Source organism: Dendrobates tinctorius, unplaced genomic scaffold (assembly GCF_039654945.1).
Source record: "Dendrobates tinctorius isolate UK_male_01 unplaced genomic scaffold, ASM3965494v1 ptg000036l, whole genome shotgun sequence".
Taxonomy (NCBI): Eukaryota; Metazoa; Chordata; class Amphibia; order Anura; family Dendrobatidae; genus Dendrobates; species Dendrobates tinctorius.
In genome coordinates this window covers 152,386-168,247 of record NW_027361704.1, presented here as the reverse complement: position 1 = coordinate 168,247, position 15,862 = coordinate 152,386, and the positions used below count along the sequence as shown (strand labels likewise).

Here is a 15,862-nt window from a genome sequence, read left to right as displayed (position 1 = left end):
ATGGACAATGCAGTCTTTCACATGCACATGGAGGGCTGGGATGGGTTTTCGTGAAAAGAAGTGCGGACTGGGTAGGTCATAGCGTGGTACTGCGTAGGCCATGAGCTCGCGGAATGCTTTGCTTTCAACCAACCGGTAGGGCATCATCTCTAACGAGATTAGTTTGGCAATGTGGGCGTTCAAAGCCAGTGTACGCGGATGAGAGGATGAGTGCTTTCTTGTCATAAGGTGGAATTAGCGGTGGACATGGTGGACTGAGAGAGGGTTGGTGATGGTGTTGGTGGTCTTGCTGTTGGCCTAGAATCAGTATTTCGTTGCAATAACATTGTGATTCCATGACTGCTTTGCCCTTGCAACGACACCTTGACATTTGCTGCTGGTGGTGTGCTAACCGGTTTGCTTACAGTGGGGGAAGCGATGTAGCGTTACTGGCTACCTTCATTCGGAGCAGGTGCACATGTGGTACGTGAGGTTTGGTAGTCCGTGCTCACTTGCAAGTGCATGGGGGTTAAATGTCTAAGCATGCAACTGGTATTCAAATTTCTCAGATTTTTCCCTCGGCTAAAGGTCTTTGCGCACTTCCTACAGATAACTTTTGCCTGATCATTACGATTTTGCTCAAAAAAAGTGCCACACTGCACTCTTCCTACTATGGGAGACATTTTGTGGCCTTGCACGCTGTGCTAATTTGACCATCTGGCCAAGCTGTCCTGCAACTCTTTTGGTTTTTGTAACATATTTTTGGACTGCTATGGTCCTGCCAGATAACAGCTGTTGAGATGTTGCTGCCTGCTGCGGATCCTCATCCTCCTCTTCTGAGCTATTGGCAGTGGCACCCTCTTCCCCAATGGATGCCAATCTGGGTCAACAACTGGGTCATCCATCACCTCCTCTTCAATTTCATGTGCACCTTCCTCTGTGTCACCGTGTATGGTGGTATAGTATGCGGGAAGGGGCACCTGAGTTTCTTCAGGGTCTGATTCTGCCACAGTACACTGCGAGGACAATGTAGTGCTGTGAGTGAATGTAATAGCAGTAAAATCTAGCAGTCGATGTGCATCAGTGCACTCCATGTCAGATTCATCTTTGACTGGGAAATTCACGATTTGACTTGCTAACCCAGGCATGGTATGTGAAAAGAGCTCCATGGAGTAATCGGCAGTGTGGCCTGCCACATCCTTCACTTTTGGCAGGAGTGAAGGACACAAGGAAAGGTGTTGTTCCTGACCAGGAGCCTCCACTGACGACTTAGTGCTTTTATTTTTTGAAACTTCAGAAGAGGAGGCGAGAAAGCTGGAGGCTGTGTCAGCAATGTAAGCCAAAACTTGTTCCTGAAGCTCCAACTTTAAAAGCGGTTTACATACTCCCAGAAAAGAGAGCCTTCGAGGCCTTGTGGAGCCAGACGATGACGCAGACTCAACACCTCCTGCCTTAGGTGCTATTGTGCTTTTGCCACTACCAACAGATGCATCACCACCACCATCGGGACCAGCTGGCAACCCCCGCCCACTTCCACGGCCTCTTCCACCATACTTCCTCATTTTTTTGAAAATGTACCCAAAATACCACCATCTATATGGTACTGTAAAACAAGGTAGAAGGTGTATCTAGTATTGGTGAGAATTTGAATCTCACTATTGATTTGAGGACGCTGAACTCTTTTCTCAGGCCCAGGAGAGATTACACCTCAATGTAACAGGCTGAAATTGGATGGTGTATGACAAGGTGGAGGGTGCCTATAGGATTGGTGAGAATTTGGATCTCACTAGAGATTTTAGGAGGCTGACAATGATGCTCTCAGTCCAAGTATGGACGCAGGATGCCTAATAAGCAGGACTGCTGCACACAAAAGGGTGGAAAAATGAACGCTTGGTAAGTTAGTAACTGTGCAGAAAAGAGGAAGAAAAGTATTTTTGCTTTTAAAAAAGCAGTTTGCACAGCAGTGTGCAAACAGCAATGCAGCTATCAGGGAGCCTTATAAGGCAGCCTATTAACCAACAGAGCTGATGCACAAAAATAGAACCTCCCCTGTCACTGCACACAAACTGTTGTGTTGTAAGTGGAAATCGCTAACAGCAGAAGCGTTTTTTTTGTTCTTCTTCCCTGCCTAACACTCTCTCTTATACTGAATCAGCAGCAGCAACCTTTCCCTAATGCTAAGATCGGCAGAAGTAAGATGGCGGTCGGCGTGCACGCCCTTTTGTAGCCCCTGTGACGCCACACAAAGCCAGCCAATCACTTGCATGCCCTTCTCTAAGATGGTGGTGACCGATGTCTATGTCATCGCGTTGCCCACAGTGTGCGTTCTCCATCATTGGCTGAAAAAGGGCACTGGAAGCATCTTTTGAAATGCGACTTTGGCGCTCTGGTCGCCGACCTCGTGGCTGACCTCATGCTATGGTCGTGTTTCGTTTCATGAAACCCGACTTCAGCGAAAGTCGCCGGCTTTTCAATTTGACCTACCCGTTTCGCTCAACTCTACTCATAAGTAAGGATTGAGGAAAAACCTCATCAGCAGTGTCGAGGGATCATCTGTAGTTGTGCCCTGACCAACTAAGAGAAAGGATGGGAGAGCAAAACAAACTTCAGCTTATAGAAGAAGAAAAGGTCAGCACTGTACTAGGTGAATTCCCTGCAAATTGGACAAGAGTGAACCAAGCCATTGTAGTCCCCATCCCAATCTTTCCCCAGCCTATGGCACCTGAAGTAGCAGAGACTCAAGACAACCCTGAAAATCAGCAAGTTCAGGCAGCAGATGCCACACCAGCAGTGGAGCAAGAGAATCCTCGCACTGCCAGTGGCGAATCTGTTGTGCCCACAGTGAGTCTAAGAGTTTGCAGACATTTGCCTAGTTTACCTACATCAGCTACAGGCCCACTAAACCTAAAAAAGCCAATAGAGGTACCCATGCTACGTAGAGCTACCCGTAGTACAAAAGGTGAGATCCCAGCTAGGTATAGGGGTTAAAATGCAAACAGTATATTAAAATATGAAATGTAAATATGTAACTTTTCAAGTATACAGTATGTGCCTACAGAGACTCTGTAAGAACTTTTGAGCAATATTATTTTGTTGTGATGGATGATTGGGTCATTGGACTCATAGTGACCAGGACAATGTGTGTAAATAGTTGGCATTAATGACCACAGAACAAAAACCGTCTGGCGTGGCCAAAGATGTGGTCCAAAAGGGACACCAGCCATGCCTTGTAGACTGCCCAAGGCCTACGTTGAGGGTTTGAGATGGGTTCCTTCATATTGTACATTGTTAGGGTGAAAAAGGACACCTTGTTCCAAGACATTATTTGTATATATTTACCAACTGGCTCAAGAGTGGATCATGTACAATGACGCATGGACTAATCATCAAAAAGACTATTTTTGAGCTATGGTTTTTGTAATTTTTCATTTTTGAAATCTTGTAACAGTTATAATTGTTTATTTGTTAATATGTTTGTTTCCCCAGTCCGGGAGTACTGAATTGCACTAGGGGGGGTAGTGGTGCCCCCTGGAGTATGGTTGCCTCAGTGACCTTACCTCTGTCCTAGGGGGAGTCATGTCATGCCTGGAAGCAGTGAAAGGATCTCTTTATCAGGTAGTTCCAGCACACAACACAGTTCCTACACCAGGCCAGCAGAGGGAGCTCTGAAACAAACTGCAGAGGAGCTGCTCTCTGTGGTCAGGAATAGGAAGTTAGTTAGTGTGGACAGGGAAGTGACAGAAAGTGTGGAGAAGAGCTGGGGACTGGAGCTATAGCAGAGCTCGCCCCCAAGCTGAAGCGCAGAGACTGGACGCTGTAGTCCGAGGCTGTGTGGATGCTAAAGGTCCCACAGTAGAAGCCGGAGTAATAAAGGCTGTAAATGCTGTGCAGCAGCAACGTGTGTGAGCCAACGAAAAGGAGGCTACAGCTGCCTGTCATGCGAGTGGAGTTCTAAGTAACAGACAGAAAGAGGAACTTGAGTGGAGTTCAGAACCGCAAGTACTTCAGAATAACATAGTAACACAGTTATTAAGGTTGAAGGAAGACTTTAAGTCCATCTAGTTCAACCCATATCCTATCCTAACTTGCCCTAACATGTTGATCCAGAGGAAGGCAAAAAAAACCCATGTGGCAAACAGTAAGCTTCACATTGGGGAAAAAAATTCCTTCCCGACTCCACATACGGCAATCAGACTAGCTCCCTGGATCAACGCAATATTAAGGAAACTAGTGTATATACCCTGTAATATTCTACTTTTCAAGAAAGGCATCCAGTCCCTTCTTAAATTTTAGTAGGGAGTCACTCATTACAACATCATATGGCAGAGAGTTCCCTAGTCTCACTGCTCTTACAGTAAAGAATCCGCGTCTGTGAGTATGCTTAAACCTTCTTTCCTTCAGACGTAGAGGATGCTCCCTTGTCCCCGTCACAGGTCTAAGAGTAAAAAGATCATTAGAAAGGTCTTTGTATTGTCCCCGCATATATTTATACATTGTAATAAGTTCACCCCTATGCCTTCGATTTTCCAAACTAAATAACCTCAAGTGTAATAACCTGTCTTGGTATTGCAGACCCCCTAGTTCCCTAATAACCTTGCTCTTCTCTGCACCCGCTCCAGTTCAGCTAAGTCTTTCTTATACATCGGAGACCAGAACTGTACACAGTATTCTAAGTGTGGTTGCACTAGTGACTTATATAGAGGTAAAATTATGTTCTCCTCATGAGCATCTATGCCTCTTTTAATGCATCCCATTATTTTATTTGCCTTTGCAGCAGCTGCCTGACACTGGCCACTAAATGTGAGTTTGTCGTCCACCCATACACGCAGGTCTTTTTCAGTGATAGTTTTGCCCAGTGTTTTACATTTAAGCACATAATTATACATCTTGTTCGTTCTACCCAAGTGCATGACCTTACATTTATCCCCATTAAAGCTCATTTGCCATTTATAAGCCCAAGCTTTTGTTTACATAAATCCTCCTGTAATATAAAATTGTCCTCTGTATTGATTACCCTGCAGAGTTTAATGTCATGTGCAAATATTGAAATTCTACTCTCTATGCCCCCTACAATTTCATTAATAAATATGTTAAAAAGAAGCAGGCCGAAAACTGACCCCTGTGGTACCCCGCTACTAACCGTGACCCAGTCCGAGTGTGCTCCAATAATAACCACCCTTTGTTTCCTATCCCTGAGCCAGCTCTTAGCCCACTTACACATATTTTCCCCTATCCCCATTGTTCTCATTTTATGTGTCAACCTTTTGTGTGGCACCGTATCAAAAGCTTTTGAAAAGTCCATGTACACCACGTCCACTGCATTCCCTTGGTCCAGTCCAGAACTTACCTCTACATAAAAGCTTATCAGATTAATCTGACAGGAACGGTCCCTTGTAAACCCATGTTGATATTGGGTCATGAGGTTATTCTTCTCCAGATACTCTAGTGTAGTATCTCTTAGAAAACCCTCCAGGATTTTACCCACAGTTGAGGTTAAACTTACTGGCCTATAATTTCCAAATTCAGCTTTTGTCCCCTTTTTGAATATTGTCACCACATCTACTATACGCCAGTCCTGTGGTACAGAGCAGGTGACATTTAATGGAGAATTTTTATCACTGATCATGTTATCCGTCATGGGAATAGCGCTAGGAAGGAGACCTCACCACCCACCTGTATAGAGAGATTCCCAAATTGCTTCCAGGCTGACCAATTCCTGTATCATCTGTAATCTGAATCCTGGACTGTACCTACAAAGCACAATAAAAGGTAAAGGATACTGCACTCTGTTGTGTCCTTTGAATTCTTCCTACAACACCTTCCCAGCACTGCTACATCTCTTGCCACATACTACATCCCTATCTATTCCTCAACTTCTTTCACTTGCCTAGGACAAAAGCTTTACCTGTGGGGAGCTCTACCAACTCTGCTGCATCACCATCAGTCTCAGTGGATCTGCACTGCAGCGCTGGTCACTATTCATCAGATACCACGGGTGGCATCATGAACTCATTATAAAAACTTTCTTTTTCATTCCCTTGTAAATACATCCCTTATATTGGATGCCTAGGGCCACGGACCGGGTCACCGCCGCTGTGACACTGTCCCTTTAAGAAACTGGCCTGGTACCGAGTACCCCACGGCCCTGGTGGGTGCTCCACATACACTGCATTCAGAATTTAATTGTAATGCTTTTTGTGTCTGGTGGAATCCAATTTACTGACACTGAGCATACAGCTCCCCCCCAACTTCTGTATTATATTCACCTTACAGCTTCATCCACTATTACAGTGGCACTATTGGGGGCCAGAATAAACTGTGGAAGTCTCAAAACTCAGGTTTCACTGCTCCTGCTGGCCCTCTTAAAATGTCAAGTGAAGGCCGCATAATGACATGGTGGTGGACATTGCTTAGTTTGCACAGTCTTCAATTACAGTGCAAAAGTCACTGGAGATCCATGACTTGATCAATTTGCCTTTAAACAATTCTGTACTGCCCATATGATGATGTTGTGTGTTTGGAAGCCTCTACTAGGTTTTTTGGCAACATCTGATTTAATTGGATACACACCTGTGGATGTATTTTAATGCACACCTGAAACACGCTGCTTCTTTGTGTAGCATCATGGGAAAGTGTAGAGAATCCAGCCAAGATATCAGGAAGAGGATTGAGGACTTGCACAAGTCTGACTCATAATTGGCTACAATTTTAAGGTACCTGAAGGTGCCTCGTTCATCTGTACAAACAATAATAGGCAAGTACAAACAATATTGGAATGCTCAGCCATCATACCGCTGAGGAAGGAGACTGGTTCTGTGTCCCAGAGATTAACGTGCTTTGGTCTGACATATGCATATCAACCCAAGAATAAAAGCAAAAGACCTTGTGAAGTGAATGGAGGAAGCTGGTAAGATTGTGTCAATATCCGCAGTGAAATGAGTGCTATATTAACGTGGGCTGAAAGGCCACTCTGCCAGGAAGAAGCCATTACTCCAAAAGAAACATAAAAAAACAGATTAATGTTTGCAAATGCACACAGGAACAAAGACTTCATTTTTAGAGACAAGTACTGTGGTCTGATGAAACTTAAATTGAACTCTTTTGGCATAATGAACATGGTTAAGTTTGGAGGGACAAGAGAGAAGCTTGGAAGCCTAAGCACACCATCCCAACTGTGAAAGAAGGAGATGACAGCATCATGTTGTGGGCTTGTTTTTCTGCAGGAGGGACTGGTGCCCTTCACAAAATAGATGTTATCATGCGAAAAGAAGATTATGGGGCAATAGTGAAGCAACCTCTCAAGACATCAGCCAGGAAGTTAACCCCTTAACGACCAGGGGTATTTTTGGTTTTGCATTTTCATTTTTCCCTCCCCTTCTTTCCAGAGCCATAACTTTTTTATTTTTCCATCTATATGGCCATGTGAGGGCTTATTTTTTGCGGGACGAGTTGTACTTTTAAATGACACCATTGGTTTTACCATGTCATGTACTCGAAAATGGGAAAAAAAATTCCAAGTGCGGTGAAATTGCAAAAAAAGTGCAATCCCACACTTGTTTTTTGGTTGGCTTTTTTGCTAGGTTCACTAGATGCTAAATCTGACCTTCCATTATGATTCTCCAGGTCATTACGAGTTCATAGACACCAAACATGTCTATGTCCTCTTTTATCTAAGTGGTGAAAAAAAATTCCAAAATTTGCTAAAAAAAAAAAAAAAAAAAAAAAAAAATTGCGCAATTTTCCGAGACCCGTAGCGTCTCCATTTTTCATGATCTGGGGTCGGATGAGGACTTATTTTTTCCGTGCCGGACTGATGTTTTTAACAATACCACTTTTGTGCAGATACATTCTTTTTATTGCCCGTTATTACATTTTAATGCAATGTCTTGATGACCAAAAAAACGTAATTCTGGCGTTTTGAATTTTTTTCTCGCTACGCCGTTTAGCGATCGGGTTAATGCTTTCTTTTTATTGATAGATTGGGCGATTCTGAACACGGCGATACCTAATATGTGTATGTGGGGGGTTTTTTTACTGTTTTATTTTGATTGGGGCGAAAGGGGAGTGATTTGAACTTTTAGTTTTTTTTAATTTTTTTTATTTTAAAACATTTTTTTTTTTAACTTTTGGCATGCTTCACTAGCCTCCATAGGAGGCTAGAAGCATGCGCAACCCGATCGGCTCTGCTACATATGGGCGATGAGCAGATCGCCCATATGTAGCAGATTTACTGCTGTGCCTCCAGCGCCGACCACCGGGTGGTGCTGAAAGCCATATGCCTGGAACAACCATAGAGGTCTCATAGAGACCTCTGGTTGTCCAGGCAACATGACGCCGACCCCCGATCACGTGACGGGGTCGGCGATGACGTCATTTCCGGCCCGGCGGCCGGAAATGCTATTTAAATGCCCGCTGTCAGCTTTGACAGCGGGATTTAACTAGTTAATAGGTGCGGGCGGACGGCGATTCCGCTCGCGCCTATTGCGGGCACATGTCAGCTGTTCATAACAGCTGACATGTCCCTGCTTTGATGCGGGCTCAGCGCCGGAGCCCTCAGCAAAGCAGGGGAGATGTCCAATGACGGACTTTGTCCGTCGTTGGACATTAAGGGGTTAAAGCATACTGCCAAAATATTAACAAAGTGGCCTAAGGATAACAAAGTCATTGTTTTGAAGTGACCATCACAAAGCCCTGATCTCATTGCTATTAAAAATTTATGGACAAAGCTGAAAAGGAAGGAGCGATCAAGGCGAACTACAAACTTGGGTCAGTTACACCAGTTTTGTCAGGAGGAATGGGCTCAAATTAAGAATAACCATTGTGACAAGATTGTGGAAGGCTATCCCAAACATTTTTCCCAAGTCATTCATTTTAAGAGCAATGGTACCAAATACTGGTGAAATGTAGGTAAACTTTTGACTTTGCAGTAAGTAATAAAAATTCCTTAAAACATTCTCTCTCTCTCTCTCTCATTCTGGCATTTGGCAAATGTTATTAACCCCTTAAGCCCCAAGGGTGGTTTGCACGTTCATGACCGGGGCAATTTTTACAATTCTGACCACTGTCCCTTTATGAAGTTATAACTCTGAAACGCTTTCATGGATCCCGGTGATTCTGACAATGTGTTCTCGTGACATATTGTACTTCATGTTAGTGGTAAAATTTCATTCATATAACTTGCGCTTATTTGTGAAAAAAACGGAAATTTGGTGAAAATTTCGCAATTTTCCAAATTTGAATTTTTATGCCCTTAAATCACAGAGATACGGCACACAAAAAACTTAATAAATAACATTTCCCACATGTTTACTTTACATCAGCACAATTTTGGAACCAAATTTTTTTTTTGTTAGGAAGTTATAAGGGTTAAAAATTGACCAGCGATTTCTCATTTTTGCAACACCATTTTATTTTTACGGACCACGTCACATTTGAAGCCACTTTGAGGGGTCTATATGATAGAAAATACCCAAAAGTGATACCATTCTAAAAACTGCACCCCTTAAGGTGCTCAAAACCACATTCAAGAAGTTTATTAATATTTAAAAAAAATGAACATTTAACTTTTTTTTCACAAAAAAAATACTTCAGGTTCAATTTTTTTTATTTTACCAAGGGTAACAGGAGAAATTGGACGGCAAAAGTTATTGTACAATTTGTCCTGAGTACGCTGATACTTGATATGTGGGGGGGAACCACTGTTTCGGCGCATGGCAGACCTCAGAAGGGAAGGAGCGCCTTTGACTTTTTCAATGCAAAATTGGCTGGAATTCAGATCGGACGCCATGTCGCGTTTGGAGAGCCCCTGATCTACCTAAACAGTGGAAACCCCCCACAAGTGACTCCATTTTGGAAACTAGACCCCCCAAGGAACTTATCTAGATATTTGGTGAGAACTTTGAACCCACAAGGTCTTCACAGAAGTTTATAATGTACAGCGGTACAATTAAAAAATCATATTTTTTCCACAAAAATGATCTTTTCACCCTCAATTCTTAATTTTACAAGGGTAACAGGACCCTAAAAGATTTTGTGCAATTTGTCCTGAGTGCGCTGATACCCCACATGTGGGGGTAAGCCACTATTTGGGTGCATGGCAGAGCTCGGAAGGGAAGCAGCGCCATTTGACGTTTTTGGCTGGAATTGAGATCGGACACCATGTTGCGTTTGGAAAGCCCCTGATGTGCCAAAACAGTAGAAACCCCCCACAAATGACACCATTTTGGAAACTAGACTCCACAAGGAACTTATCTAGATGTGTGGTGAGCACTTTGAACCCCCCAATGCTTCACAGAAGTTTATAACACCCGGGCGTGAAAATAAAAAAATCGTATTTTTTCCACAAACATGATCTTTTAGTCACCAATTTTTTTATTTTCCCAAGGGTAACAGGAGAAATTGGACCCCCAAAAGTTGTTGTCCAATTTGTCCTGAGTACGCTGACACCCCATATGTGGGAGAAAACTACTGTATGGGCACACGTCGGGGCTCGGAAGGGAAGTAGTGACGTTTTGGAATGCAGACTTTGATGGAACGGTCTGCAGGTGTCATGTTGCCTTTGGAGAGTCCCTAATGTACCTAAACAATGGAAACCCCCCACAAATGACCCCATTTTGGAAACTAGACCCCCTAAGGAACTTATTTAGATGTGTGATGAGCACCTTGAACTCTCAAGGGCTTCACAGAAGTTTATAAAGCCCAGGCATGAAAATAAAAAAATCGTATTTTTTCCACAAGCATGATCAATTAGTCTCCTATTTTTTTTTTTCTCAAGGGTAACAGGAGAAATTGGACCCCAAAAGTTGTTGTCCAATTTGTCCTGAGTACCCTGATACCTCATATGTGGGAGAAAACTACTGTATGGACACACGTCGGGGCTCGGAAGGGAAGTAGTGACATTTTGGAATGCAGACTTTAATGGATTGGTCGGCAGGTGTCATGTGCGTTTGGATAGCCCCTGATGTACCTAAACTATTGAAACTCCCCACAAGTGTCCCCATTTTGGAAACTAGACCCCCCACGGAACTTATCTAGATGTGTGGTGAGCACTTTGAACCCCCAAGTGCTTCACAGAAGTTTATAACGCCTGGGCATGAAAATAAAATCATTTTTTTCCACAAAAATTATATTTTTGCCCCCAATTTTTTATTTTCCTAAGGGTAACAGGAGAAATTGGACCCCAAAAGTTGTTTTGCAATTTGTCCTGAGTATGCTGATACCCTATATGTGGGAGTAAAACACTGTTTGGGTGCATGGCAGAGCTTGGAAGGGAAGGAGCATCATTTGACTTTTTCAACGCAGAATTGGCTGGAATTAAGATCAGACGCCATGTTGCATTTGGAGAGCCCCTGATGTGCCCAAACAGTGGAAACCCCCCAATTATAACTCCAACCCTAACCCCAACACACCCCTAACCCTAATCTCAGCCCTAGCCCTAACCCTAATGGTAAAATGGAAATAAATACATTTTTTTAATTTTATTATTTTTCCCTATCTAAGGGGGTGATAACGGGGGGTTTGATTTACTATTTATGGCGGTTTTTATGTTTGGCAGCTGTCACACGCTAAAAGACGCTTTTTATTGTAAAAATAGTTTTTGCATCACCACATATTGAGAGCTATAATTTTTCCGTATTTTGACCCACCGAGTCATATGAGATCATATTCTTTGCAGGACTAGTTGTCGTTTTTATTGGTACCATTTTCGGGCACGTAACATTTTTTTTTATTGCTTTTTATTCCGATTTTTGGGACGAAGAATGAAAAAATCAAGCGTTTCATGAATTTCTTTTGGGGGGGTGCGTTTACACCATTCCGTGTGCGGTAAAATTGATAAAGCGGTTTTATTCTTCAGGTCAGTACACTTACAGTGATACCTCATTTAGGTCTTTTTTTATGTTATGGCGGTTTTTTGCAATGAAAACTATTTTATATAAAAAATAATTATTTTTGCATCGCTTTATTCTGTGAGCTATAACTTTTTAAATTTTTTGCGGATGATGCTGTATGGCAGCTCGTTTTTTGCGGGACAAGCTGACGTTTTCAGCGGTACCATGGATATTTATATGCGTCTTTTTGATCACGCGTTATTGCACTTTTTGTTCGGTGGTATGATAATAAATCATTATTTTTTGCTTTGTTTTTTAGTTTTAGTTTTTAAGAGGTTCACTAAAGGGGTCAACTAATGGGACAGTTTTATAGGGCGGGTCGTTACGGATGCGACAATACCAAATATGTGTACTTTTATTGGTTTTTTTTTTATTATTTTCAAAAAATGAATTTATTGGGGAATATTTTTTTTTTTTTTTTTTTTTTTTTACTAATTTATTTGGCGATTTTTTTAAAATTATTTTTACACTTTTTTTTAACTTTATTCCATTGTCCCAGTTGGGACATCACTGTCCTGTGACAGATTGCTGATCTGTCACATCACAGATCACTGTTACAGATCAGCGATCTGTCACAGGCATAGACGCAGGCTTCCTCATGCCTGCGCTTTGCAGGCACTGAGGAAGCCAGCTCCCTACTGGCCCCCTTTAACCCCCGGTACACCGCGATCGTGTTTGATTGCGGTGTACAAGGGGTTAACGTGTCGGGGGCGGTCCGTGACTGCCCCTGACACATTGTGCCGGGTGTCAGCTGTGATAATCAGCTGACACCCAGCCGCGATCAGCGGCGCTCACCACGTGGGCGCCGCTGATCGCTATGACGTACTATGCCGTCCCTGGTAATTAAGTCCCAGGGCACATGGATGGGATAGTTATGGCAGAAAGGGGTTAATATGGTAATACTAATGAACAAAAACGGGAAAGATTTATTCTGATTTCATGCCAGACATTGAGAAAAATATGCATATCTCATTTTAATTGTATGTACATAAACTGCACCAGGGGGCTCTATTATCAAAAATAAAATCAGCTTGGTTTCTGTTACGGTGGTCATCATTTTACTGGAAACGACAGAGTAGCAGTAGTTCTGGTGATATGGAATTAACCTGTAATGGAGCGTTCTAATGGAGTCTCAAAGACTGATGTAAACCTAGCCATACCTACTCATTGCTATCTTATTTTCATTGCTTTCTTATAAAGTACATATCATTATATGTTTTAAACAGGAAATGATGGATATTGTGAAAGCTATATATGACATGATGGGGAAATACACATACCCTGTGCTCAAAGAAGATGCCCCCAAGCAACATGTGGATATATTTTTTCAGGTTAGTTTATATTTACTTTTATTCAATAATTTGTACCTTTTTATATTTGAGTACTACCCTTAAATAAGTATTTGGCATATACCTGACACACATTTGTAAAGAAATGCAATTTAGACTTACATAAATCGGCACAATAGAAACCCATAAGTATATTTTGTTACATTTTGGGCCTAATTTTGGGGTCAACAAAATTCTGTTGCTGATTTTTGCTTCAGATTTTGATTCAAATTTGGTGCCATTAATAAACAGAGATGAGCGAACTTGTTCAGAAAATGTTTGTCAATCTCACATTTGGCACAAATGTAGCGCATTCGGATTCGTGTTCACTTTCAGGAGCATTCTTACTCGAAGTTGGAAAAATTTGGTCACAGTTCATTAAATCATTGCGTTTTTACTAATGATTTTGTTATTATTTTAGCTGTGATAGTGGTGCTGTATGATGAGCGGGGAGATAGGGAGATGTGTTTGATTAGGGGAGGGGGTAGAGGTAATTAGAGAGGAGCGCTGTTTTTTTTTTTCTCCATTTCTTTTGCCCTTAAAGGGAGCCTGTCACCACTTTTGGCAGATATGAGTTATGCCCACCACCTTTCAGGGCTTATATAGCATTCTTTAATGCTGTATATCTGCCCTCACCCTGGCCTACAAGAGAAGAAAAATAACTTTTATTATACTCACCTGTGGTCATTGTGGTCCGAGGGGTATCGCAGGTCTTGGTCAACGGCAGAGTAAAGTACTGCAGTGTACATGCAGGGCTCTTTGACCTTTCCCAGCACCTGTGCACTGCTATACTTTGCTGTGTCATCATCAGGTCAGAGAAGTATACCTGCGCAGGAGCGTGATGCCAAGGAGATTGTGTTTCAGAGACAAATAAGAAGGCCAGATTTTCACTTAAGAATCATTGGGCCTAATATTGGGGTCCCAATTAGCTACTCTAAATCATTTGTAATAAAACTTTAATTCACGTGCAAATCAAAAGGCCAGATTTAAAAAACAAGTTGCTAGGCCTAATATTGGGGTGCAGCCTAGAGAGCCAGTTGGTTAATCCAAAATGTTTGGGATAAAACTATGTTTCAGTATCAATCAGAAGGCCAGATTTCCACTTAAAATTATTAGGCTTAATATTGGAGTTCAGCCATGAGGCTCAAATAGCTTCTCCAAATCGTTTGTGATAAAACTGTGTGTCATTTAATGATCAGAAGACCAGATTAACACTTAATAATCATTAGGCCTAATATTGGGGTGCAGCCTGGAGGGCCAAATAAATAATCCAAATCTATTGTGATTAAACTGTTTTTTAGAGGCAAACCAGAAGTCCAGATTATCATTTAATATTTCCTAGCCCTAATATTAGGGAGCAGCCATTAGCCCAATTAGCTATTATAAACATCGTTTGTGATAAAACTTTCCTTCAGTGGCAAATCAGAAGGCCAGATTTCCACAAAGTTGTTAGGCCTAACATTGGGGTGCAGCCTGGAAACTCAATTAGCAACTCCAAATCATTTGTGATAAAACTGTGTTTCAGTGGCAAATCAGAAGGCCAGATTATCATTTAAAAATCACTAGCCCCAATATTGCGGTACAGCTGCAGTGCCCAGAGGGGAATGAGATATTATAGGTGACAGGGCAGGCCAATAATAAAGAAATTAGGAATGTCACATGTGTTGTGGCGTGGTAGTCCTGTGTCCCTCACACTGGGCCCTTATAGCCTCTTAGTGTGTACGTGCGCAGTTTCAAGGATGAAACCTGACAAGTAGAGTTGAGCGAAACAGGTCGGTCAGATTCAAAAATCGCCGACTTTCGCCAAAGTCGGGTTTCGCCGATCAAAACCCGACCCTAGCGTGAGGTCGGCCATGAGGTCGCCGATCAGCGCGCCAAAGTCGCGTTTCAAATTATGCTTTCAGTGCCTTTTCTCACCCAATGATGGAGGACGCACACTGTGGGCAACAAGATGACATGCGCAGCGACCAGCACCATCTTAGAGAAGGGCATTGAAGTGATTGGCTGGCTTTGTGTGGCGTCACAGTGGGTATAAAAGGCTGTGAACGCCGACCACCATCTTACTTCTGCCGATCTTACAATAGGGAGAGGTGCAGCTGCGATTCTGGACAGGAAGTGCGTTAGGCAGGGAAGAAGAAAAAGAAACTGCTTCTGCTGATAGCGCTTTTCCCTGTACAGTTAGTGTGCAGTGAAAGGGGAGGATTTTTGTTGTGTGCAGCAGCACTGGTGGTGATTAGGCTGCCTTTTAAGGCTACTTGCTAGCTGCATTGCTGTGTGCACACTACTGTTCAAACTGATTTTTTCAAAGCGCTCCAAATTTTATTATTTTGTCCTGGTGAGTTACTGAGAGTTCATTTTTTCACACACCATCTAGTGGTGTATGCTCCTCACACACTACCGTGTACCGGCTGGTATCATGGACAAATAGAAGCTATCTGGGTGTGAATCTGGAAGAAAAAGCCGAGGAGTTTGTCCGTTTTTCCAGTCCTACACCTTAGAGTCGTGTCCTTTTTTCAAACAGTTTCATATATCAGCTGTTTGATCATGGTCAAAACTAGACAGAGACAGCGTGTGTCAGTCCGTATACTAATACACGGAGCTTGACAATTTTCCATACAGACACAGTCTAGCGGTGTACGCTCCTCACACACTATCGTGTACCGGCTG

The 15,862-nt window shown here is 42.6% G+C and overlaps 1 protein-coding gene across 3 annotated transcripts in view; it reads left to right on the top strand.

Annotated features, from left to right (window-relative positions):
- The window catches only part of LOC141087864 (A-type potassium channel modulatory protein KCNIP1-like), a 1,937,055-nt gene that overhangs the window by 1,821,138 nt on the left and 100,055 nt on the right, over positions 1 to 15,862 (top strand). For 2 of the 3 annotated variants that reach the window (XM_073573690.1, XM_073573689.1), the window contains one exon: positions 13,094 to 13,198. The exons of the other annotated variant lie outside the window; for it this stretch is intronic. In XM_073573690.1, the coding sequence (XP_073429791.1) occupies positions 13,094 to 13,198 (105 nt within the window). The remainder of the gene's footprint in view (positions 1 to 13,093; positions 13,199 to 15,862) is intronic. 3 annotated transcript variants of the gene reach the window in all.